Source organism: Herpailurus yagouaroundi, unplaced genomic scaffold (assembly GCF_014898765.1).
Source record: "Herpailurus yagouaroundi ecotype Mexico unplaced genomic scaffold, PumYag 163, whole genome shotgun sequence".
NCBI lineage: Eukaryota > Metazoa > Chordata > Mammalia > Carnivora > Felidae > Herpailurus > Herpailurus yagouaroundi.
Genome location: NW_024412404.1, coordinates 184,629 through 209,949, shown reverse-complemented (window position 1 = coordinate 209,949; position 25,321 = coordinate 184,629). Strand labels below are relative to the sequence as shown.

At 37.9% G+C, this 25,321-nt stretch overlaps 2 protein-coding genes across 3 annotated transcripts in view; one reads left to right on the top strand and one right to left on the bottom strand.

The window, feature by feature from the left end:
• Window positions 1-987: 987 nt before the first annotated feature.
• On the bottom strand, window positions 988-17,939 carry CISD1 (CDGSH iron sulfur domain 1). 2 transcript variants are annotated; one of them, XM_040485065.1, is made up of 4 exons: window positions 17,683-17,939; window positions 12,202-12,296; window positions 10,590-10,795; window positions 988-1,723 (listed from the first exon to the last, which is right to left on the bottom strand). In XM_040485065.1, the coding sequence occupies exons 1-4, from the start codon at window positions 17,904-17,906 to the stop codon at window positions 1,634-1,636; spliced, it is 615 nt and encodes a 204-aa protein (XP_040340999.1). In that variant the 5' UTR covers window positions 17,907-17,939; the 3' UTR covers window positions 988-1,633. The 2 variants fall into 2 exon arrangements, with proteins under 2 accessions (XP_040340999.1, XP_040341000.1); XM_040485066.1 differs by lacking the exon at window positions 12,202-12,296 and having other exon boundaries at window positions 17,705-17,913.
• Window positions 17,940-18,043: 104 nt separating this feature from the next.
• IPMK (inositol polyphosphate multikinase) overlaps window positions 18,044-25,321 on the top strand; it is a 57,993-nt gene continuing 50,715 nt past the window's right edge. The window contains exons 1-3 of the mRNA XM_040485052.1: window positions 18,044-18,245; window positions 18,558-18,720; window positions 19,322-19,545. Coding sequence (XP_040340986.1) covers window positions 18,715-18,720; window positions 19,322-19,545 — 230 coding nt within the window. The 5' untranslated portion in view covers window positions 18,044-18,245; window positions 18,558-18,714. The remainder of the gene's footprint in view (window positions 18,246-18,557; window positions 18,721-19,321; window positions 19,546-25,321) is intronic.

Genomic DNA, 25,321 nt, shown 5'->3' with positions numbered 1-25,321 from the left:
GAGGAAGACACAGAATTCAAAGCAGTCTCCAGGCTCTGAGCTGTCAGCACAGAGTCTGACAAAAGCATGGTGCTTCTTTTGCAGACCCACTGGTACTTACTTAAAACAGGAGGAAGAGGCATGGAAAGAAAATCACCTTAAGGAACTGATAGGTAGAATCAGAGTTTGTAGTATTTTAGATTTTGTATTGAAGATGTGCCTTAAAGACAGGTCTAAGTAAGTCCTATAAGCTGCTTAAAACCAGTATACACAATTTTGGTATAAACTTTATGTGCTGTAATACACAAAATTGTACATTAAAAAATATCAGTGATCCTACATAATATAGGAATGCTGATAGTTGGTTTGTTGATTCCTGTGATTTCCAAGGTAATTCTGAATTTTATCAAGTAGAAACGTGTTACCTACTACTACTGAGAATTCATGTATACTAAAAGAAATGATGGGAATATTTTCATTACCTTTGTCAATTTCAATTGTATGCCTGTATTATGTATATATCTTGTCCTGATTTTTCCTTCTGACTCACAAAACCCAAAGAACTAATCTCCTTTAAAAATACATGTATTACTACTCCTGTCTTCATATTTTTTTGCTCCTAGTATTTTCAGTTCTCACATTTTTTTAAATGAATGCAATGATCTGAGTCTTCAAAGAATATTATATAAACAAAATCTTGTCTTCAAATTTTTTTGCTCTTAAAAATCATACAATTTAAGAAAATGTAATTATTTTTCTTCCCCGAATAGCATGTGCCTGAATCAAGAGTGGGAAATAAATCTTCTCGCGCCTTTTGATCTAGCTTTGTGACTACTATTTCTGTCATGGATGTGCAGCTTTGTGTTCAAGAGACTGGACATCATGTGTTCCAATTCCTTCAATGTCCCCGCTTCAAGTGCTTGACACTTCTTGGGCTGGAATTCTGGAGCATTACATTTTACAACTTTCTTCATGATTACTTTAAGACTATTACCACTTTGATCTAAATTTCCAGTATTGGCTCCTTTAATGGGTCAATTAAATATCCATGCCAATGAATAAAGAAGCTACTGTGCCCTTTCATTTTAGACCTGGACCACTTATAATTAAGCAGAATAACATTCAAAGTTCATTTTGATTAAAAACTATGAAAACATAAAGCTATATTTTCTTATTACCTCTGTTTGTCAAGAAGAGAATCAAGGTCATAACAGGTTTTTCCTATATTAAGATATTAATATAGCTTAATCACACCCAATTTACTTTCTAGGTTAACTAAGTAATATTAAAAGGTGATGATTTTTCTTTGAAAGTACAATCTACATATACATCATTCTGAGAATAATTTAATGTATTAACTTCAACATATAACTATATTCTAATATAATTATTTTAAACGTAAAGAAACGGATCTTTACAAGACCAAGATAACCCATGGGCCATAAGGTTCGTTTTTACTTTTTCCTTTTTTTGTTTAAACAAATGTGTACCACGATGGTTCAACAAGAGAAATGCTGTGAGTATGAAAGCTGCAATTTGCAATGTATCACATCTAGAACCCAGGGGAAGTGAAATAGACAGAAGTGGTAGCCATTCCAATTAAACAATCAGGTAACATCATGACTAGTTGGTTTGCAGCACCAAAACTGTTCATTTAAGTTTCCTTTTTCTTAATGATCAGAGGTCCCACGTTGTCTCCAGTCTCTTCATTGTGTTTTGTGTGAGATCCATCACAGAATGGGAACTAGGAAAAGAGAGAATGTCAATGTCTAATTGCAACATCAGTATTAATTTGGTAGAGTAGGGGTGATGCTTAAGTCTCATATAGAACATGATAACTCTTAAAAAGATTTTCCTAGACCACCTTATCTAGGTGTTCTTATAAAGAGCCTATATATACCAAGTATATATACCAAGTAGAAGGAAGAAATCAACTTGTGAATAATACACAGATCATTATTTGCATTTCCATTTGTGATATTTATGGATGCTGAATACCTTTTTCATGTTTATAAGCTACTTAGTTATATTTCCCTTCCAGTGAACTATGTCCATTTCCCATTTATTTGTAAGAGCCTAAGTTCATTTGTTTAAAATCAATTTGTGTATTTATTATCCCTTTTCTGATCACCTTTGTAGCAATTTTCTCAACCCTTATTATTTTGCTTAGTTTTTCATATTAATTTCTTCACTTTCATACACATATGCCAGTACTTCCCCTTTTAACATACTTCATGGAGACATCTTTCTCTTAGAGATGTGGTATTTTTGGTATTTTCATTACTCTCCATGATTTCACATTTTAGATATAACTAATATTTTGGGGTCCAGTGAGAGAAAAAGTGAGAAGTAAATTTTTAACAGTGCTTCTCAGAGTATGCTCCAAAGAAGTTAAGTCCTGAAAGATGTTCTGATTTGGTTTCACTGCTTTAAAAACATACCAGGTAATTCTCCTGATTTGTAGCATACATTATTATTTAAAAGAAATCCTGCTATTAAAAAATACTATTTTAACTCAAAATTTCCCAGACTGACTGAACCATGGACACTTTTAGCTTTGATATGCATTATCCTAGTGTTCTATACAGCACACTTTACAAAATGCTGTTCTAAGATCCTGTTGCTTCAATATTAGAGGCTATACATTTATTGTTATACCTCTATTCATAATCTTAGCAAAGTAAGTTCTACCCATAAATGTCTATTTATAGGCTTTACATTGCCTACACTGCTGGGATAAAAACTGTGTTTAAAAAATATGCTTCACTATTTGGTATAGCTAGGTTTCCTTCACATTACTCTTGTTAGACCTTCCCTGTTTAGTCTCTACCTACCTTTATTAAACGTTACCTATTTACTCTTCCAGACAAATGAGGATTTTCTTTTGCCAAGTACAATTTAGATTTTCTTATAATTTTCATCTTCAGGTCTCATGTATACTCTGATAACATTATTTCTTCTGTATAGGTTTTATAAAAGTCATCATAATTAGGTATATTTTCATACTTAACTACTTATGCTACATATTATCAATGGTTTTTGTAAGTACCGTATATCTTTCCTACTGTTAAATGATAAAAATAGGAATTCAACAATATTTTAGGTGTCTCCTCAGGTTTTTACACTTAGAAGGTCCAATTACACCAGTGAATTATTTTGTTTCCTCCTATATTTATACCATTTATTTTCATTTCACAATAAACAATGATAGCTAGCATCTTGGTTTTGTTCTTGATTTCTTAAATGTACCTACACTCTGAATCTAAAGTGTCACTATTTAGTATAATGTTCACTATTGCATTGAAGAGGCCTATTTAGAAGAGTTAAGTAATAGGAGGCTTAGCTTTAAGACTAAAATTGCCTCGGGGCACCTGAGTGGCTCAGTGGGTTAAGCCTCCAACTTGGGCTCAGGTCATGATCTCACAGTTCATGAGTCTGAACCCTGTGTTGGGCTCTGTGCTGACAGCTCAGAGCCTGAAGCCTGCTTCAGATTCTGTGTCTCTGTCTCCCTCTCTCTAGGCCCCTACCCCACTCGCTCTGTCTCTCTCTTTCCCAAAAATAAACAAACATTAAAAAAAAAAAAGATTAAAATTGCCTCATTACAGTGAAGGGTGTATAATTTTAGATACCTGAAATCAGACAGTGAAGGTATATAATCTTAAACTCTGACATTAGAAGCGTCGAATAATAAAATAATATTTGATTGATGTTAAGGAAATTCCATTTTAATTTTACTATTTATATATAATTTCAAGAGGCAGTAAATTAGTTAAAAATTACAGAAAAACCTAAGGTATCAGCATATCTAATATTTCCAAGTAAAAATTCTATTTTTGGGGTAGATGACAACATCAATGTAACATATATAAAGCTTTCATTCTTTCTTTCTTTCTTTTAGGTCAGTAAGATATGGTACACAGTATATTCGTGTTAAAAACAAGTCCTTATAGCAAAAACATCGACTTAAGCTTTTTTTCTTGGTATGGATGAGGAAAAAGGCCATAACAATCCATAAAAAATCAAACTAAAATGTACCCTGTAGCAAAGAACAGCATTTCAAAGTGACGTATGTTTAATCAACACAGGTGATTTTACAGTGAGAATAAAGGTTTACATTGTAAAAGACACTATTTTTTATATACAGCACACACAAAACATGTTACTGTAGTTTTACATATATGGTATAAATTGTATTTCTGAAAAATGAAGTATTTATCAATTAAAAAGCCTCAAAGAACTTACTGAAATAGAATGCGTATTTTTTAAATCTCATCTTAAATACTAGAAAAATAACTTATTTTAAAAAATGATTTTTCTCTATATATAGACTCAAGAACAGGAGACGGGGTGCCTGGCTGGCTCAATGGCTGGAGCATGTGGCTCTTGATCTTGGGGCTGTGAGTTGAAGCCCCATGTTGGGCATAGAGCTTAAGGGGGGGGGGGTGAAAAAAAGCACTGTGGGCACTGATAACTACTATGCCTAGATGCCAGAAGAACGGGAGAGAAATCTATAGAGAAATATACAAAGATAATCTAATGAAAGAAAGCCATACATCTAAAATGAGAATATGCTTTTTATATAATATCTAATTCTGCCTAAAAACTAAAATATGCCTGTTTCCTGTTTTAAAAGAAAAAAAAACAAGTATTTCTTTAAAAAGCAGCAAATAGTAGATCCTATTTCTTTAATAAACTTTCCTGCTTTTATAATATATAAAGCTTTTTATGATCTTAAAGTGTAAACTAAGCGTTAAAAATCATTTTGTTCAGAGACACAGATGTCTCTTAATAGTACTTTCTTTATCACCCAATCCCAGGAATTACTGACTTAAGTCAGAATCCTCTTTCCAACTTCATGTGATTATATTTATTCATTAGAGAGTTTTCATTTTAAGTTAATGAAAACAGCAAAAAAAAAATTTTTTTTTCAACCAAGGACCAAAATGAGTTACTTCAAGATTGGATTAGCAATCTCTTAAGAATACATTGTCCATATTAATGGAATATGCTTATTGAAATTAATTCATGATTCTCAATATATCAATACATAAAAGTAAAACCTAAAGAATCAAATAATTGATGGAAAAAAGTTTAGCTCATATGTGATTCTAATATCAAAGATGCCAGTGTTTGTTATTTAACAAATCCTGGAGAAAAGTTTGTAAATTAAATTGGCTGAATTTCCTGTATGTCCAGAAAATATCCTGTTATGTTTGTTAACCCAATTAGAAAACTAATCCCAAATTATTTTTAAAATTAGGGAAGAGAAGGTTTAGAAAAGGGACTAGAATAAATGATTGATTAGGATAAATAAAACTAGAGATTCTTGCTTCCGATTTGGAAAGCTAGCAACATCATCAGTCTTATGTAAAATATACAAGATTTGTTTCTTTTCAATCTCCCCAATCTCAAATTATGTTTCTGTTTTTTGGATTTTTCAAGATAAATAATAAATAAATGTTCCTCCATATCTCTTCTCTCTGCAACAATTAAAAGAAAAAAACATTTATCTTCCTTCTCCAAACTTTGTATTTTTAATGAGTTTGGATTTTATTTCCCAAGGAGGTTGCCTGGGGCTATATTGACTCACTACCATAAACTGCTCTCAGAAATAGTCTTGCTTTGGTTGAGAAAGAAAACAAAAGCAGTTAAGATCTGATACTGAGAGAATATGACATTTTATTCCATTCTTAGGTACTTACTTTAGTAAAATGTAAGATAGTAGATATAACAGAATTACAAGACTGTCCTTATGTGATTTGGACAAGCTATGTAACCAACACAGAATTTTGTTTCTATGAAGAAATGGGCTCAGTGCACCATACCCTAAAACAAAAACAAGCCCACTACTAACAAAAACACCCAATTCAAATCATGAAGTTGTAAGTGAAACAAAATGATTCTATTTAGTATGTTCAGTTGCATTTCAATTTCAATTGAGCTTCCGATAGTAACTGGCATGTCTTTCCTCCTTTTTTTGATTTCTTAGTGTGCATCCTTCTACTGTCCTTGTTCACCCTCTCCTGCCTCCTGGATGGCCAAAATACAACTGGGAGAGAGGGAATTAGCAAGACTAGGTTGCATACTCTTTCCTCTGACATCAAAGTTCTCTCATTTCCTTATTTCGAAAATAAGGCTTTCCCTTCCTTCCTGAGTTTCACCTCTGTGCTCTTACTCTCATTTCCTTCCACCCTCTTTCAAGAAGGCACTGTCTCAAATAATACTTCCTTACAGTCACTTTAATCATTTCTACTCTATTGGCTCCTTTCTTTCTCAAGTCACATATGGATAGCCCTTTTGTGAAATCCTATGAAGAGGCCAGTTTCTCAAACAGCAGAGGGCATACCAATCCTGGGGGGAAGAGAAGACTAATGAGGCAAAATGTAATTTCTGCACACTGCTAAGAGATCTGATTCATGAGGTCTGGAAAAACCACTAAAAATGTTAGACCCACACAATAGGTTACCAGTGATTGTACATTAAGAATGAATTAGAATTGAATTAAAGTTTCTATCACATGTAACTTTTCTTGAGATAGGTATAATTTTGTCATATTATAAACACAACTGGTTTGTATAAGGAAAAGATTACTGAAAATGAAATCAACAGAGTCATCTAATCAAAGGTATTAATTACAAGTCTTTTGTGCACTGACATGTAAATGTGTGAGTTGGCACCCCTATGATAACCTTAGGTACCTCAGGAACATGGGGAGTTTCCAACGATACCTGAAGAATAAGAACATCCATTAACATGAATAATATTAAAGGTAAATTCTTAATTGATTCTGTGGGAATAAAAAGTTTCTAAGATTCAGTGAAAATTCATAACTGACAAATCCTAAAGGCAAAGGGGATCACTAACAGTATAAAAGATAAGCTTTAAAAAAAGTGGGGGGGGGAATGACTGGTCTGGCATTCTTTTCCTTGAAGTCTACCTGTGGGAATAACCACCTCTAGTTTAACCATCTAGAAACTCTAAACTGCATGATGAAAAAATAATCCTGGAATGTTTTGTTGAATTATAAAGGCTTATAAATAAACCATTTAAACCACTGTGTCCATTTGTGATTCTTCCTGAAATACTTACAATCTTAGTCCTTTTAAGTCCCTATTTGCTTTACTGACCTTTTCTTTACCCTCTGGGAAAACCAAACCAAAGCAAACATCTTTTACTTGACCCCCCAAATCTATGCTTTAGAGTTCACTCAGGCAGTCATTGTATTTCCCCTGCTTTCCATTCACTGTCATATTTACTGAAATTCTGATATACACTCAGACTTCTAGCATTATTCCATTGAAATGACACCAAAAGGTCAATTGCCTAATTGTTTAACCCAACTCTTACTATAATATTCACCTAGTTGTCTTTGCACAAGCTGATATTCACAGCCAAATCTTTGAAACCTTCCGTTTTCCACTGTGAAACCATGATATTCTTAGTTTTCTTCTAACTCTGGCAAGATTTCATTTTCCTTTTTGGTGCTTATTCCTCTTTCCAAAATGCAAATAATTCCCTAAGATTTCATACTTAGCCCTTGATTTTCATCTGCATGAAGGATCTGCTGGCATTCTTATGCTTGGCTTAGTTTTGCTGATCTCTATCTCGAACTCTGATGTCTCAGCCTTAGACCCACATTTCAGATTGTCTGCTGGACATTTCCATTCAAATGTCACCTCAAAATTCACTTTGGAACTGAACTCCTTGTCATCATCCTAGAAAATCAGCTTTTCTTCTTGAATTCTTATTTCTGTTAACAGCATCATCTCTTCTACTATTACAGGTTTAGATACTTTAATGAGTTTGTTTTTCTCCCCCAATCTCCCATATAAATCAGTCAGTGCATTTGGCTGATCCTTCCCTCAAAATGTTTCCAATATCTGTCCATTTTTCTCCTTTCCTAGAGCTAGCACCCAGTGTAAGTATCATGACTTTTAAATTCCTGACAAGAAGCTCCCCAATGTCTGGAGGCACAAACTCCTTACACAGTTACTCAGGAGAGCAAGGACCAGACTAGATTCTACATTGATCTCAGCTTTGATCACTTCTTTCCTACAGATTCTGAGAAAGAGTTCCCCAAACTTGCTAGTTTATTCAAATACCACCAATCTTTCCAGGGGCAATTTAACTCCCATGTTTATCACTATGCCTTCCCAGAAAATTCTAGCCCAGTGTAAGCTCTTTCTTCCACTTAAATCACCTGTGAGTCTACTGTACACATCTATGATACCTGCTATTTTACTATTTAACTTTTCCCATGCATATATAGAAGACACTAAATGATCACTGACTAAAGAACGACCACACTCTGACTTATAAATTCCTGAATTTCTAAAGATACTGTTTCTATATTTTGGTGAGCAACAGGAGAATAAAACCTAGTATGAGCATAATTAAAAAAAAAAAAAAAACCAGGTGCAGTCTATAAATTATTATTGAGGGTTATTTTCTAGAGACCCTACTAGTACTTATAAATAATCCCACACACCAAATGAACAGTGTTCTTTTTAAGGTACAACTTGCAGTGGGACTATTAATTTTTGGTGCACATTCCATATATTCATCAGTTTTCAGATACAATGACATTATCTAAGTACTGTGTCACTGGATTATACAGCATCATTGTATTGGGGGAGGGAGTTAGAATACATTTTCCAGTACTTAGTATGGGACTTCTTCCTTAATTGTGTAATGGCTTTCCACTGTGGGAAAAGGTAGTTCCTGAGAAGTGCTTTCCGAAACAGATATATCATTTTTTATTGTCTATTTTCTTATGCGTTATAGGGTTATCTTTAGTGAAATCTGTTTAATTTAAATGCTAATAGTGGCAGTACATACAGTATTTTTTCACCATATTTCTCACAATATATCAGAAATTCTGAAGTCATTCAATATATGAAGCTTTTCAAGATGACCTTAGGAAAGCATTTTACTATCTTTAGGTCACTAGCTGGCATCACTGTCTAAAAGCTGCCTAACAGCTACAGGTATTATAGATGATAGTTCCAAATGAAAGCCTGGTGAAATGTAATTAACACAAAAGGAAATAAGATTTTAAAAAGTCCTGTTCGATATTTAAGTATAGGAGCTACAGCTTAAAGGCACCAGTCCGTAGAGCATGTGACTCTTCATCTCGGGGTTGTAAATTCAAGCCCCATATTGGGTGGAGAGACTACTTTAAAACAATAAAATCTCGGGGCGCCTGGGTGGCGCAGTCGGTTAAGCGTCCGACTTCAGCCAGGTCACGATCTCGTGGTCCGTGAGTTCGAGCCCCGCGTCGGGCTCTGGGCTGATGGCTCAGAGCCTGGAGCCTGTTTCCGATTCTGTGTCTCCCTCTCTCTCTGCCCCTCCCCCGTTCATGCTCTGTCTCTCTCTGTCCCCCAAAAATAAATAAACGTTAAAAAAAATTAAAAAAAAAAAATAAAATAAAAAAATAAATAAAACAATAAAATCTTAAAAAAAAAAAAAAAAGCAAGCTTAGATACAGGGCAAATGTATTTACCAGATAAGAAATTTTCTTTGTCTTCTTTTTTTTAAATATTTGTCTATTTTTAAGAGAGAGAGAGAGAGAGAGAGAGAGAGAGAGAGAGAGAGAGAGAGAGAGAGAAAACGCACACAGGCAGAGGAAGGGCAGAGAGAGACAGAGACACAGAATCCGAAGCAGGCTCCAGGCTCCAAGCTGTCAGCATGGAGCCCGATGCGCAGCTCGAACTCACAAACCACGAGATCATGACCTGAGCCAAAGTTGGATGCTTAATCCACTGAACCACCAAGGTGCCCCCAGATAAGAAATTTTCAAGGGCAGTTTCCAAGTTTCTCTTGAATTTTTAAAAACTTATTCTAGAGTCCATGAGCTTGAAAGCTCAAGAAAAGAATTTACTTTTTCTGTGCCTCTTTAATGTTTTAGGCTGCATACTCTCTTTCCTGGTATAGTGGAGGTAAAGATCCATGTGGGGAGGAAATCCTAAGAATAAATAAAGGGATTCTTCTCTCTTCTTCTCTCTTCTTGGCCAAGAATACAGTTACATTCACCTGACCTCAATAAGGGAAAATAGAATTTTATTGCACAGTAGTTAGATGTTCTAGGAAATATATTCCTGAAGAGTACATGGAAAACAGAGAAGAATAAGATGCATTAAAAAAAAGAAAGAGGGGCACCTGGGTGGCTCAGTTGGTTAAGCATCCGACTTTGGCTCAGGTCATGATCTTGTGGTTCACGAGTTCAAGCCCTGTGTCAGGCTCTGTGCTGTCAGCTCAGAGCCTGGAGCCTGCTTCGGATTCTGTGTCTCCCTCTCTTTCTGTCCCCCAACTCCACTCAGGCTCTGTTTCTCTCTCTCTCTCAAAAATAAACAAACATTAAAAAAAAAAAAAAAAAAGAAAGAAAAAGAAAAGGAAAAGGGATACCTGGCTGGCTCAGTCGGTAGAGCATGGGACTCTTGATTTCAGGGCTGTGAGTTCAAGCCCCATGTTGGGCACAGAGATTACTTAAAAATGGGGGGGGGGGGGGGGGATATCCTAACAATATCTGGTGATATATGTTTGATAAAATAGTTTAAAAAGAAATGCAACATTAAAGATGGCACTAATATAAAGGACTTGTTTATCCTCACCTTTTTGGACCTCCAACAACGGCAGTACACAGCTTTATCTCCCAAATCCTCCATGTCAAAAGCATGTACTATCTTGGGGTTGTCTTTCTGGATGTGAAGGTTTACCATAGATTTGTTGCGATGATCTTTAACATAAAATCTTTTGTAAGCTAGATAACCAATCGCAGCTGTACCAGCAGCAATAGTAACTGCTGCGATCCATTCAACTAGAGTAAGGAAGGAAAACAGGAATAATTATCAAAACCAAAATATATGCTAATAATGTGTATTTTTACTAACATGAATATTCAGGAAATCCAGTTTTTGAGTTAAGCATCCCAATAATCAAAGGTTTTTACTGTTAACAAAATGATCACAACACATTGGTGTAATAGTTCTTGTTAAGACTTTCCCCAGCCTTTACTGAGGTAATTGTGTATTTTCTATTGAATGCTGATGGCTAAATCAAGGTAGAAGGAAACTTAAAAATTATTTTATAGATGGACAAGGAAAAACCATGCTTAATAATTTTTAAAGTGCTCATAAATAGATTTAAAATACATGTAAGACTGTAGATACCTATTGCTTAAAAACAGACAAACAAACCCTGATACATTAAAAAATTCAGATGACGGGGTGCCTGGGTGGCTCAGTGGTTGAGTGTGCGACTTCAGCTCAGGTCATGGTCTTGCAGTTCATGAGTTCGAGCCCCACGTCGGGCTCTGTGCTAACAACGGCTCAGAGCCTGGAGCCTGCTTCAGATTCTGTATCTCTCTCTCTCTCTCCACCTCCCCTGCTCATGCTCTGCCTCTCTCTGTCTCTCAAAATAAATGTTAAAAAAAAAAAAATTCAGATTACAAAGACTCCCCTCCCCCCAAAAATCAGGAGGTGATTATGTTAATAAAATGACTCATCAGAGTTCATTTAAATAGTAGGTCCTTTAGTGATTTTAAAATGTAAAATAGGGGTGCCTGGGTGGCTCAGTCAGTTAAGTATCTGACTTCTGCTCAGGTCATGATCTCCTGGTCTGTGAGTTCCAGCCCTGTACTGGGCTCTGTGCTGATGGCTCAGAGCCTGGAGCCGCTTCAGATTCTGTGTCTCCCTTTCTCTCTGCCCCTCCCCCCTCACTCTCTGTCTCTCTCTCTCAAAAATAAAATAAACATCATAAAAAAATTTTTAATGTAAAACAGAACTGGTATCTGAAGGAAAAAAAGGACAAATGAAACAAAACATAACTGGTATCTGAAGAAAAAACAAATAAAGGACAAATAAAACAAAACCACCCCTTAACACTAAACATTCAAAGAAATATATCCAGTAGGATTCTGGGCTTCAAAGTCATTCAAAAGTGTTTGTTTTTAAATTTCAAAGTGCTTTCTCATTAGAATAAAAATCAGAATGTATTAATTTCATATAAAAGATGAATATAATTAGTCTCTAATTACAGAGAATATAATATTCTCACTTAATATATTCTAAATTTCCATTATCCACCAGTGTATGAGGATTTGAATTCTCTACAAACTTCATTTTAAATTTAATGACATTTTTCTACTCAATTATTTGCTTGACTAACAGGCCATGTTTTCATGTTGCCTTCAAGGAGCCCTTAGAAACCCAAGCACTTAACTACCCCAATTCCACAGAACGCTGGAGAGAAGAAAGCTCTGCATAGTCTGGTTAGCCTCAGCCTCAGAGGAGAGTTGTCTATTCCCAGCATGGAGTGGACTGCAAGGAAGAAGTTGAACAGGGGTCAGGGTAAACACACTGGACTGCTTCCCAGCACTTCCTGAGTCAGATCTTCACAGTATCTCAAATAAATTCCCAAACTATCGAATAAAGCCCTAGAGAGATAAGTACAAAAAACATATTCCAAGGCCAAATAAAAACATATAATGAATAATTAACTGTATGGCTTACTTGCACTAGAGTCAAATTTCTTATTGCACTAATATGATTAATCACCATTCCTAATAGTGCCCTACATTAAATTGGAGCAAGCTCATTCTTACAAAACTGTAATGGGAAGGAACAACCATTCTCACACTTAGTTCCTTTTAGCTTGGTCCTCTGTTTTACCTTATTTAACTATTTTTTATCAAATGTTTGCACGTTCCTTGGATTCTATTTTCAACCATAGTATTTTTCTTTACATTAATAGTTTATTTTCTTCCTACATCATTTTCATTTTTCCTTGCTGAAATCCCCTAAGATAAACAAACGTGATGTCCTTCCCAGGTGCTGCGTGACTGAGAAAACAAGTTAGTAAGTTATTTGACAGCTTCAAACCTTTGGACTCATTGAAGAATGTTTTTGACTACACAATTTTTGTAGATTGGTCTTGAATTTTAGTGCTGCTTCATGATATTACCCTGCAGCAATTCCAAGCAGGGCTCAAACTTTGCTCTGATTTCTAGCCTGGTTCATGATCTTCCTTTTTGATGTATTATTTACCATGGAACTCCCTTGAGAAAGTATTCTCTACGTCAGGAGCTGTAGCAATGCACTTCTAAGCTAATGGAAAGTCACTCTGAACAGCTAATGTACCTATCACAAAATGGGGTAAAATATTCCTTTGCTTGGTATATGCTCGGGGCGCCTGGGTGGCGCAGTCGGTTAAGCGTCCGACTTCAGCCAGGTCACGATCTCGCGGTCGTGAGTTCGAGCCCCGCGTCAGGCTCTGGGCTGATGGCTCAGAGCCTGGAGCCTGTTTCCGATTCTGTGTCTCCCTCTCTCTCTGCCCCTCCCCCGCTCGTGCTCTGTCTCTCTCTGTCCCAAAAATAAACGTTGGTATATGCTCAATTATGTTGGCTAAATTTTATCATTAGTATAAACTTAAAAGGAGGAAATATCCCAAAAGAATAAAATAACACAACTCCCTAGATACTGTTGATCTTAGTTACACCTTACTTTTTAGGTGAATTATGAAGTAATCACTAACGATTTATTTTAATGGTGCCTACATATTACAAAAAGGCCTGAGATCCAAGGAACAACTAAAATTGGTTAAGATTAATTTGTCTCGACATAAAGAGGGAGTCCTATAGGAATTTCTGTCTGAAGCTAATGATAGGTTAAAAGAATCTTTAACCATGAAAACATTCTTGTAGTCTCTTTCCTCTGAATCCAATATTAGCCACTGAATCCATATGGTGACTTTTCTTTTAAAACTTAACCTCCCTGGAATTTTTGACAGTGGAATAAATGACAGAATAACTGACACAGAAAAGAGGCAATAGAAAATGAAAGAAATGGGAACTGACTCTAGATATTACTGAAAAGTAGCTGCCCCATGGGGAATCAAAACATGCACTGTAACCGTACCCCTTAACAAGGGTCACTTTTGACCCTATATAAATGTCACAGTACCATGTGTGCTAGGAAAATGGCTTTGCATTTGCTCCAATGGATTTTTCAGAATCATAGAGCCAGATAAATTCTTAAGAATTTCCCTTTCCCCTCTTCACAAATCCTAATTCTCTAATTTGTCTCATTAGAGACAAATGGAAAAGTTTCCAGAATAAGAAATTTGTTTTATCATTTCCTTATTGCAGCCTGAATCAGTTTTTTTTTTTTTTTCTAGCAAAAAGCTGTGGATGCCACTGGCAACCCTAGAGAAAAGAAGGAAAAGGAAACAATGTAGAGATAGTCAAGAATGACAATGGATTTAAAAGTCAATAATTAGAATAGAGAAAGAATTGAAAACCCAAGATAGTAAACAAATAAAAACAATAAAACCAAAGTGATACTTAGTTCTTGGTAGCAGATATCTTCTATTAAGAATAAACACAATCTCAGAGGCAAAAAGAGATTTTACCAAGACTCAATTTTTAAAGACATTTCAGTTGGCACCTCTCAGACACTATCTTGAGCACTACTTCTGCCTCGTCGGATTTTATCCTCACTTCCCTTCTCTATAGATAGCTCTCTACAGGTAACAGTATTTCTACAGTTAGATCAAACTCCACTCTGCCCAATTTTGCTTAACAGTGCTTTCTATGTACACAAAGAAATACAACTGATAAGCCAATATAAAGAACAAAATGCAGAAAATACCTTTCTAAATAATCCCTCCCATTCTTACTCTTCCCTTGGTTTACTACTGTATAACCCTGGTTTGTATAATATAATATTGGTTTTCTCTCAGCATTATTCAGAGATTGAGAAAACATAAACTTGTCTCCAAATCCCTTGTTTATAACCCATTCCTCAGCTTTTCTCTACTGTGGGAATAATTTTGCTTTAACTTAGAAATCTCACCCTTTCTGTTCCTTTAACCTCTTTTCTGTCCAAAACGGTCCTCTCTTGCCCAGTGTCAACTGCCACAGAATCAGAATGTTCTTTTCTTCTCAGGAGAGGGGAAGGGGAGCTGTGTTTAAATCTTTGCCTCCCTAGGTCTCTTCCCCAGATTGGTAGGGTGTGCCTGGTAATGTTTTTTTCTCAGGCCTGGCACACAGGTGGTGTTCAATGTTAGCTGGGTAAAAAAAAATAATAGATTACTAATTTGAATTTGCAACTCCATCTGTCCATCTTACCATCACATTGCTCTTATACCAAATGACTTATCTTTGACCTCATCTTAACTACTGTATCAAAGTGTGGGATTTAAACATTTCAGATTAAATATAAACCTTTATTATGGAATATTTCAGACATATATACAGGGATTACTATAATGAACTCCTATGTACCCTCACCCAGCTCCACCAAGTATCAACTCACTACCAATCCTATTACATCTATAGACCCCAACAACCCCAATATTTGTTTACTGTTTATAACCTGAAGGAGCAGATTCAATGAGTTTTGGAGGTATCAAGGAGCAAGACATTTAGTAAACTTCCTAAAAGTCATATACTGGGTATGAGGAGGAGTCACTAGACTGGGGACTCCATAGTAGTGACTATAACAAACTAGTATCTGGTATCAAATAAAAAATAAGTTCGGTATATGTATGTTGATTATGCCTCAATAAGGGAAAAAAAAAGGCTGGTATCATTCACCAAATGGGTATTAAGAATCATCTCACTGCATGGGATCTTAGGATTTTAATCCACTTATCTTCACTGCCTCTCCCAGATTCATGTCCTGGCCTGATCCCCATTAATTTTATTTATAACCCACCACCCATTATTTTTCTTCTGAATATAAAGGAGAATTCTGCATGCATAGACACATCCTTTTATTTTTTATTTAACATATACTTAAAAACAGCTTACCTCTGCTAAATACTTTTCTAAGCCCTTTATAATTATTAACCTATTTAGTTGAAAACAAGTATCTTAATTCATCTTCCCCAAACTCAAAAATGCAGATTTTAGTGTGGTTTAAAAATTCAGAAAAAAATGAAATCTAAACATTACAAGGTGGATTCCTAAGACATTATCTGTCCCTACCTTGCCACATTACTATACTACATTTGAGGAAGTAAGAAGGTGCTGGTTAAAGAGTTTTACAAAGGTTTTGTGTCTTTTGGCAGTCCTCCTAACAGCCTTCATGTTTTTAGGTGAAATAAAAAGTAGTTACTTCTAACAAAGTTGAGTACTTCAAGTTTAAGCTGATCACCCTCTTCACCAAGCAATTTCCTGTACCTTAGAGAAGGGCAAGTTAATGGGAAAGTCACCTTTGGATTCCCCTATGGTTAGATTTAAAAAAAGCAACCACAAACTTGTCTTGATTCCAAGAAAGATTAGCCTGCAGATAGTGTTAATAAGTCCTAGAGTTCACCTACTTCACATTTCAATAGTATGCTATCTCAATGGTTTAGTGCCCATTTACACCAAATGACTCCACATTTTAAAAACCCATGTTGGAACCTTCCAGCCTATATCACGTAAGTGCAAACTGTCTTCCTATAGAATGATCAGTGGCTTAAGTCACACGAGTATCTTATTTTACACAACAGTCTTATTCCTGAGAAAATACAGGTTTGGGTTTTTTTTAAATCAAAAACAAAAATCCCTATTTTAAATGCACCAAGGTGCCTCTATTTAAAGGACTCTCAAGATGAGCATCCTTTGAAACAATTTTTGCAAATAATCACCTCCTACATACTTCATTAGTAACTTAAAAATGTCATGGGTTATCCACGTAACTCTGCCAGGTCGCCAGGTAACTTTTGGCAACAGAAGTGGAATTCTCCAACTTAAAGAGTGGATTACAAAATTAGGTCTCAAGTTAACAAGGAGCCTTTACAGAACCTGGCATTGACTCTAGATGCTCAATATTTACTAAATGAATCAATAGGGCTCTTTTAAATTAACTTCTGGACAATCTCTTTACCTTTACTTAACTACTGTTACAGACAACCAAACTATGAGACATGGCATTTTATACCTGGGCAGAGAGATCGCGTGTATCACGTAGCTGGTGCACACAGTATTACGTTAACAGTTAAACCACCACACAATGTGAAGGTCTACATTAATCGACTGCTAGAAAAGTCTCTTAATTTTAATTGGACCTATGTTTCCAAAGCTAGACTAGCACAAGGAAAGCATGGCTGAGAAAGCTGAGAGCTCAAAGAACTCCGTTTTCAATCCTCTCTCCTGGACTACTGCTGATGTTGAGTGCCAGATGCCAGAGGGCTATAATTACAAAAACAAAAAAACTGGGAAAACTGAACTCAGATTGGTTTTCTTTCCTTAAAAAAAAAAAAAGAAATATGCAAAACTAGGATGTGATTACTCAAACATTGCTTCAGGCTTGCAGGAAATCGACAGTCTGACGATGATTTAAACCTGAGAAGGGGGAACCGATTTTTTTTTTTAACCTTTCCTCTTTTCCAGGCCCTGTGACTTAACACAGAAGTGTCTCATGGGAGAACAAGAAAAAAAAGCTAGCGGCGGGACCATTAGGTTTTAGGGTTTGGCTAGTTTAGGAATACTTGGTCCAGACGGGTAGATGCCTCCGTGGCCCCCATGCCTAGAGAGATAACCAATCCTTACCCTGACATCGCCCCCTTTCCCGGTCTTGCCCAGGAAGCTCGCAGGCCCGCCCAGCCCTTGCCCTTCTACATCTCAAGGTTACAGGACTCGCGGGCTCGCATGGCAGCGGTAACAGCCCAGACAGGAGTTGAGGAAGCTGCAATCGGTGCGCAGGCCTCCAGCCTCACCCGCTCCCAGGTCCCACCTCACCTCGTACGCTGGAAGACAGACTCATGGCGCCGTCGCTTGCAAGGCGTATGCACAGGACACTAAGCACAAACAGGCTCCCACGGAGGGCAGGAGTCAAGGTGCGAGAAACGTCCTGCGTGCACCAACTCCAGGCCGCTACGGCGCAGGCGCCGCGGCTGGCCGTAAGCACGTGTGTATTGCCACCCTGGCTGATGATGAGCATGCGCGGAGCTGTGTCCCGGCCTTAAAGAAGTCTTGAGTCGGGATTTTGACAGCCCCAATACTGGGGAGCGGGAAGAGACTTAGAGAGGTAGCAACTGAGTGTGCGCAACACTAAGGGGCGGAGTCCTGGAGCCTGGGGGCAGGGCTTTGAGAATAGACAAGCTAGGCCAGACTTTTAGTCTCTTCCAGGTGTGCGGGTTTCTCTGGGCAAAGGACAGGTGCTGTAATAACACTTGCCATAATCAGGTATCTAAGATCTTATCCACAGTTTTCTTGCTCAGTTCTGCACCTGCAAGACCGGGTCCAGTCTTCGTAGAAAATGCCAGTAGCAGACACACAGGTATCAATTGTGGAGTGCTATTTCAAAACCTCACTCCTGGCGTGCATCACTTTCTAATGCTTTTGAGTCAGTTATCTCTGGGAACTTTGGAACCTGAGCTAAGGGTTGGGGGGGGAGCGGCTTATTTCTACAGGAAAATGTACTGCCCCCTCCCCCCAAGATTATTCTCTATCTTCCACAGTCTGAAATTAGTGTCGGTTAAAAAATATTTTTTATAAAAGCAGTTTAGGGGGGTTGGAATTGACTCAATGGATGTTTTGGAGATACGTTTTTAAAGAAGCTGCCTGTTTATAACTCCTATTGTCTCTGCAGGGTGGGGGTTGGAGGGAGCTGATTGTAGCCTCCGAAGCCATACTTGGCACAACTACTACCTCCCAACTCTCAACACTTGACTGATTGCTCTTCATCATTGGGAGCCTCTGGCGTCTTGAGCTGGACCCCAATAAGCGCTGAAACTCCCACTGAATGAATGAAGGTACAACAGCTCCGCTGGCATTGTAACGCCAGCTGAGGAGTGGGTGTGAGAAAGACCTGGAACGCGCTCGCCCCACCCGGTATCCATCAGCTCTCCGGGGCGGCGCCGAGCTCCCGCCCCGCTGCGGGGGGTCCTGTCGGGCAGCCTCTGGGCATGCTCAGTAGCAGCGGCAGCCGCGGGTCGCGCAGTCGGAAGCTCGCGGCTGCGGCGGCTGTGCAGGCGGCGCTGACGCGCGCGGCAGCTGAGGGGACTGGAGGACGGCGGGAGGGGGCGGGAGCGCGGGAGGTGGGGCCGCCGTCGCCGTCAGGGCCCCTGGGAGCGCGGGGCGCCGCCGCCACCTCTCCTGGTCTCGGTTCCGTCTCCAGGGCTGCGGCGGTAACTGTGGCCGCAGCTGCAGAGCAGCGGGAGTCAGGAGCTGCGCTCCGCCGAGAGTTGGGCAGGGGAGCGCCTGCGCCTCCGCGGCGTCATGGGCCCCCTTCCCGGGCCTCAACGGGCACCAGCCGCGGGAACCCCCGGGCCTCCTCGCGGCCAAGCCTGAGAGACCCCCGGGTTCTCCGGCTCCCCCTCCCTCCGCCCTATTTTTTTCCTGCTCTCGCTGCAGCTACAGCTTCGGCTCTGTGTTATGGCAACGGAGCCGCCATCCCCCCTCCGACTCGAGGCTCCTGGCCCCCCAGAAATGCGGACCCCACCCGCGAGCGAGCCCCCCCCCGAGGGCATCCCGAAGCCGGCAGGCGGCAGGCTCCGCTTCCTCAATGGTTGCGTGCCCCTCTCGCATCAGGTGGCCGGGCACATGTACGGAAAGGACAAAGTGGGTAAGTGTGGGTAGCGCGGGGCTCGCCGCTCCCCTTCCGCCTCCGCGAACCCCCGGCCGGCAGAGGCAGCTTGGCGCTCACCGGCAGGGCTGGACTCCCTGCGGTCTGGGCGATCAACTACCCCCCCCCCCCCCCCCCCCCCGCCGGCTTCTTCTGCTGTCACCCAGAGCTCTCCTCGCGACCCTTGCAGCAAGGGCTCGAAAGGTGGGCGATTTCTAGGGTTGGGGGCGTCAGGCTAGCGGCAGGAGGTGGCGGGGAGAGGAGTGCCTGGTCTCTTGAGGAGGGTGGATGTTGGTTGGAGACGGCGTTGTTAGTGGAAAAAAAAAAAAAGGAACTTCATTTTCACTGGACAGGGAAGTAGATTCTCCCCTGCGCACAAGGTCTGTTTATTATAGGCGGGTAGCTATTGCACAAGAAAAGGAATGAAATGCAGATGATGCTAATCTGGTGCTTCTCTTTGTGCAGCTGCATAGCTGGAGGGAAAGAAAAAATACAGGGTTCATTTCATTGATTCATTGAGGGCAAGAAAAAATATATGGCTTATTTCATTAATTGATTGATTGACTGACTGACTGACTGTTTGGGAACGCTTGTCTTGACTTACCCAGGATCTTTCTCCCTGCCCCGCTGAGAGGTTTTTCTGCTATCCCCTGGTTCTCAGGAGGCGTGGTTCCGGTAGTGCAGAAACTCGAATTCAGGGTAGGAAATAAACCCTGCTGTAGTAGTAGAATGGTACACAGTTATAGACATTCAGTTATTCTCGATTATCTTTTTAAGACTATGTCATGGCCTGTGTAACGCATTTTGTGAGCCTACCACATTCGAAGTACAATACAGGACCTATCATAGTTTATTCTCTTGGTGATGTAAAAGTTCAATTTAGGAACCATAATTCACCTAGCTTACTCACACTGGTACTCTGTGCCATGATTACTTGGGGAATCTGATATATGAGAATGTGAGTAGTGGGGGTCTTAGACTTGGAAACCACTAGATACTTTGGTTTATGCTAGTAAAATGATTCGGGTTTAGGCTGGTAAGATAATACTGACCTTTTTAGATGAGATAACTGAGACCAACCCTGGTATGTGACAAGCCTGAAGGCACACAAGCTACCGTGTGTTAGAATTGGGAAACCAAGGGTCCTGCCTCAGCACTGTATTTTTCCACTGTGTATTGTTCTTACAGATTAACAACTCAACAAGGGTATTTGAAAATGGATGAGTACTCTTTTGAATGTATGTATGTTATTTCTCAAAGAGCAACATTTCTTCCTGCTTTTATCTTTACCTAACCTTTCTTTTCTCTTGTAGAAAGTTAAGCATTAATGATCATATCCTGTAGATTGCATGCCTTTCTCCCCACTGAATTGTGCGTTCCTTGAAGTTAGAGACCAAATATGTTTATCCTCATAGTCTTGTATTAGAGATTAAATTGAGAAATGTTGAGGGGTGACTGGGTGGCTCAGTCTGTTTGAGTATCTCTTGGTTTCTGCTCAGGGCATGATCCCAGGGCGGTGGGATGAGGCCAGTGTTGGACTCTTTGCTGAGTGAGGAGCCTGCTTAAGATTTTCTCTCTCCCTCTCCCCTCCCCTCCTCTCCCTTTTCCTCTCTCTCTAAGATAAAATATAAAAAAATAAAAATAAAATAAGACTTTAAAAAGAATTGGGAAATGTTGAAAGGGTGAAAAATGACAGTTTTTTTTTTTTTAGTACACACAGGTAAGGAAACAAATACAGTTCTCAAGATGCTTAGCCTAAATGGAAGGAAACAATGCATTCTTGTGTGTGTCTCTTCTGGTAATGAGAGTTTGAGAGTAATTATGGAATTAGTGTTAATAGGTTTATATTGCATACTTATTGATTTATTTTAATGAATTGTAATGATAATATTCCTAATAATATTTTAGAAGCTGAAAAAAATAATTGTTTCCCTAAGGGTCCCTAGAGATCGGCTCATGTGCAACAGAGTATATGGATAAACAAAAAATCCCAACATAAACACAGTCTCAATGGTGATTGTCATTTGAGATTGTAACCATTGCTTATCAAAGTATGTAATAGTGAGCCTGTTGCCTGTTCACTAATTACAAATGTACTCTAAATGTGACTTTAAGCCACCTTTCAAAACAGTGGCTGAGAGAGTTAATTTGTCACCCAAATTACCTAATTAAAGTAGTTGAGATTCTAAATAGTTGTTAATTTTATTTATTGTTGAATTCAATGTAAAATAAGCTTTTTTTTTTCAATTTTGTAAGGTTCTCTTGACGAGGGGTAGCTTCAAACATACTGTACTAACAACCTAATAAATATTTTGTTGTATTTAATTGTCAATTATGTACACAACCTAACATATATTGTTAGTGGAAGGACACCTGAGGATGATAATCTTCCCTGTTCATAAAATGGATAACAAGATAGTCAGTAATTCAAAGTTCAAGAGTGTCTCTCTACTATCATAAATCATAAATAGTTGTAAAGTACGTTGTGTAGATCATACTTCAGTTTGGCTGTCAACTGAAATTCTCAGAATAAACTTTCTTAAAGACATTGTGTGGATATTTGTTTTGCTTTTTAAAATTTTTGTTACTGTCATTAAGTAAAGGTTTATCAGTTTAGGATTGATAAACCTATTTCCAAAAAGGAGTTGTTGGCTTTGTTAAATTAAAAATTAAGAACATGGAACCAATTGCACAAAGGCACTTGAACACAAAAATAGATTTTGTTACAGTTGAGTAATAAGAATATGTTATAGTTTTGTTATCAGTTATATTTTATATTTTTCGATGAAATAAGATTTCATGAATCATATTTCATTGAAGAACATTTCAGTCATTTCTAACAATACAAAGTTGTGTGCGTGTGTGTGTGTGTGTGTGTGTGTTTTAATTGTTAAAGGAGTACATGATCTTTTCGGAAAAAAATTCAAACAACATAATTGTACCCTTTCCCCTCCTCTCCATCTTCCAGAGGTAGTCACTGGTAACTATTCCTCCTATATCCTTTGAGGTTTTTGTTTCTGGGCACATACATAAGAACATTAATACAACTCTGATTTTTTGTATGAAAACATGTATCAGCAACTTTTTGTTTTCATTCTGTATTATGTAGTATATCCATATTTTTATACTTATAATACACTTCATTCTTTTAAAATACACTTCATTATATGCTTATATATAATATACTTCATTCTTTTAGAAAACTATTGTGTTCTACAGTATATCATAATTTAACTATTCCTCTAGTGGTGGATATTTATATTTTCACTATATTTTTGCTATTATAAATAATGTGTTAAGCATTTTGTACATTAGAGTATAGTGTATGTTACACATCGTGCAACATTTTCTATAGGGAGGTTTCACAAAAGCGTAAATGCGATCAATTTAAACTCCCAGAGCTCACCAAAGTTAGCATGAAATCTTCATTTTGTTTTGACATATAACATGTACCATTAATTTCTTTCAAAGGTCCTTAAACTTTCAAACAAATATTTGAAATCTGGTATTTGTTTCTTGATCCAACTAAGGATATAGAAATGAGGTAGTCTATAGGTAAAAGAAGAATTTAAAGTGATGTTATTTATTTTGGTTTATGGTCTATTTTATTAGATATGCTCTGAAACTAATTGACTTAAAATACTTTCAGACTTACAGAAAAGTTGCAAGAACAATACAGAGAACTTAACATTTTGTGGAATTTCTCTCTTTATGCCCATTATTTTGGGGAACTATTTGAGAATAGGTTGCATATATCTTGCCCCTTTTACACAGCAGTACTTCAGTGTGTATTTTCTTTATTTTTGTTTTTTGTTTTTATTTATTTCTTTTTTTTAAATTTTATTTAAATCCAAGCTAGTTAACATATAGTGTGGTAATGGTTTCAGGAGTAGAATTTAGTTATTCATCGCTTACATAGAACACCAGTGCTCATCCCAGTAAGTGTCCTCCTTAATGCCCATCACTCGTTTAGCCCATCTCTCCACCTAACACCCATCCAGCAACCCTCAGTTTGTTCTCTGTATTTAAGTCTCTTGTGGCTCTCTCTGTTTTTATCTTGTTTTTATTTCCCTTCCCCTATGTTCATCTGTTTTGTTTCTTAAATGCCACATATGAGTGAAATCCTATATTTATCTTTCTCCGACTGATCTATTTAGCTTTGCATAATACACTGTAGTTCCATCCATGCTTTTGCAAATGGCAAGATTTCATTCTTTTTGATCACTGAGTAGTATTCCATTGTATGTAGATACCACATCTTTATCCATTCATCAGTTGATGGACACTTGGGCTCTTTCCATAATGTGGCTATTGTTGATGGTGATGCTACAAACATTGGGGTGCATGTGCCCCTTTGAATCAGTATTTTTGTATCCTTTGGATAACTGTGTGTTTTCTAGGAGTATACTTCAGTGTGTATTTCTGTAACCATAGCATGTTTATCAAATATGGGAAATTTAACAGTGATACAGCGTTTTATCTAATTTGTTATCTGTAGTCTGTAATCTAATTTTGGCAACTGTTCCAATGCCTTTTATCACATCTATCGTATTTGTTTTTCTCAGTCCAGGATTTAGTTGAAGATCATTTATTGCATTTAGTTGTCCTGTCTCTTAGACTCCTTTAATTTATAACAATTCCTCAGCCTTTGTCTTTTATGACATTGTCATTCTTTGTGAGTACAGGCTAGTTATTTTATGAAATGTTCTTTAATTTGAATTTCTGATGGGTTGTCAGGATGAGATTCAGGTGATGCATTTCTGATTTGAACATTATACAAGTGTGTTCTCCTTAAGGTATCACATCTGGGGGCTCATAGTGTGCATCTGCCCATTATTAGTAATATTAATTTTGATCATCCTGTCCAGTTGTGGTCTGGCTTCTCCAGTATGGTTAATATTTTTCCCTTTGCAACTAATAAGCTGTTTGTGAAGAGACACTTTGAGATCATGATATATCCAGATCTTCATCATATTCTAGCCCTAGATTTGGCATTTATGGATGATTCTTGCCTGAAGCAATCTTTACTCTGAGAGTTGAAAAATTGTGGTTTTTTTTTCTTCCCAATTCTATCACTCCTATTTTAACAGCAGTCTGAGAAATAGCCCTCCCTTTACTCCTATATATATATATGTCCTTTTTTTTCTAAGTTTATTTACTATCTTGAGAGAGAGGGCTCACGTGGAAGGAGTTAGGGGTGCAGGGAGAAAGAGGGAGAGAGAGAATCCCAACCAAGCAGGCTCTGTGCTCTGAGTGCAAAGCCCAGCATAGGTCTGGATTTCATGAACTGTGAAATCATGACCTGAGCTGAAATCAAGCATTGGACACTTAACCGACTGAGCCACCCAGGTTCCCCTGTCATTTATACCGTCAGTTTGGACCCATGGATTCTTATTTTATAAAGTGTCATGACCCTTTATAGAACGCATTTATTTTGCTGTTCAAATTGTTCCATATTTGGTTAGTGGGAGCACTTCCTTTCTTTATGTCACAAGTTATTTTAGACTCCTCTCCTACTTTTCCCTTCCCAGTTCTAGAACTAGCAATTTCTCTTAGGGGCCCTGGTTCATTTTCAGTGGGAAATTGTATTTGGAAACCAAGATCTGGGTGCCATTGTTGTGTTACTGCTTCCTGGCCTTTTCAGTAAACGTAACTGAAAAGAATGTGTAAATATTTAAGAAATTCTAATTTCCTACTAATACTTCCGATGTCATTCCAACTTCACAGAGTTCTTCCTTTTCCTTTCCTTTCCTTTCCTTTCCTTTCCTTTCCTTTCCTTTCCTTTCCTT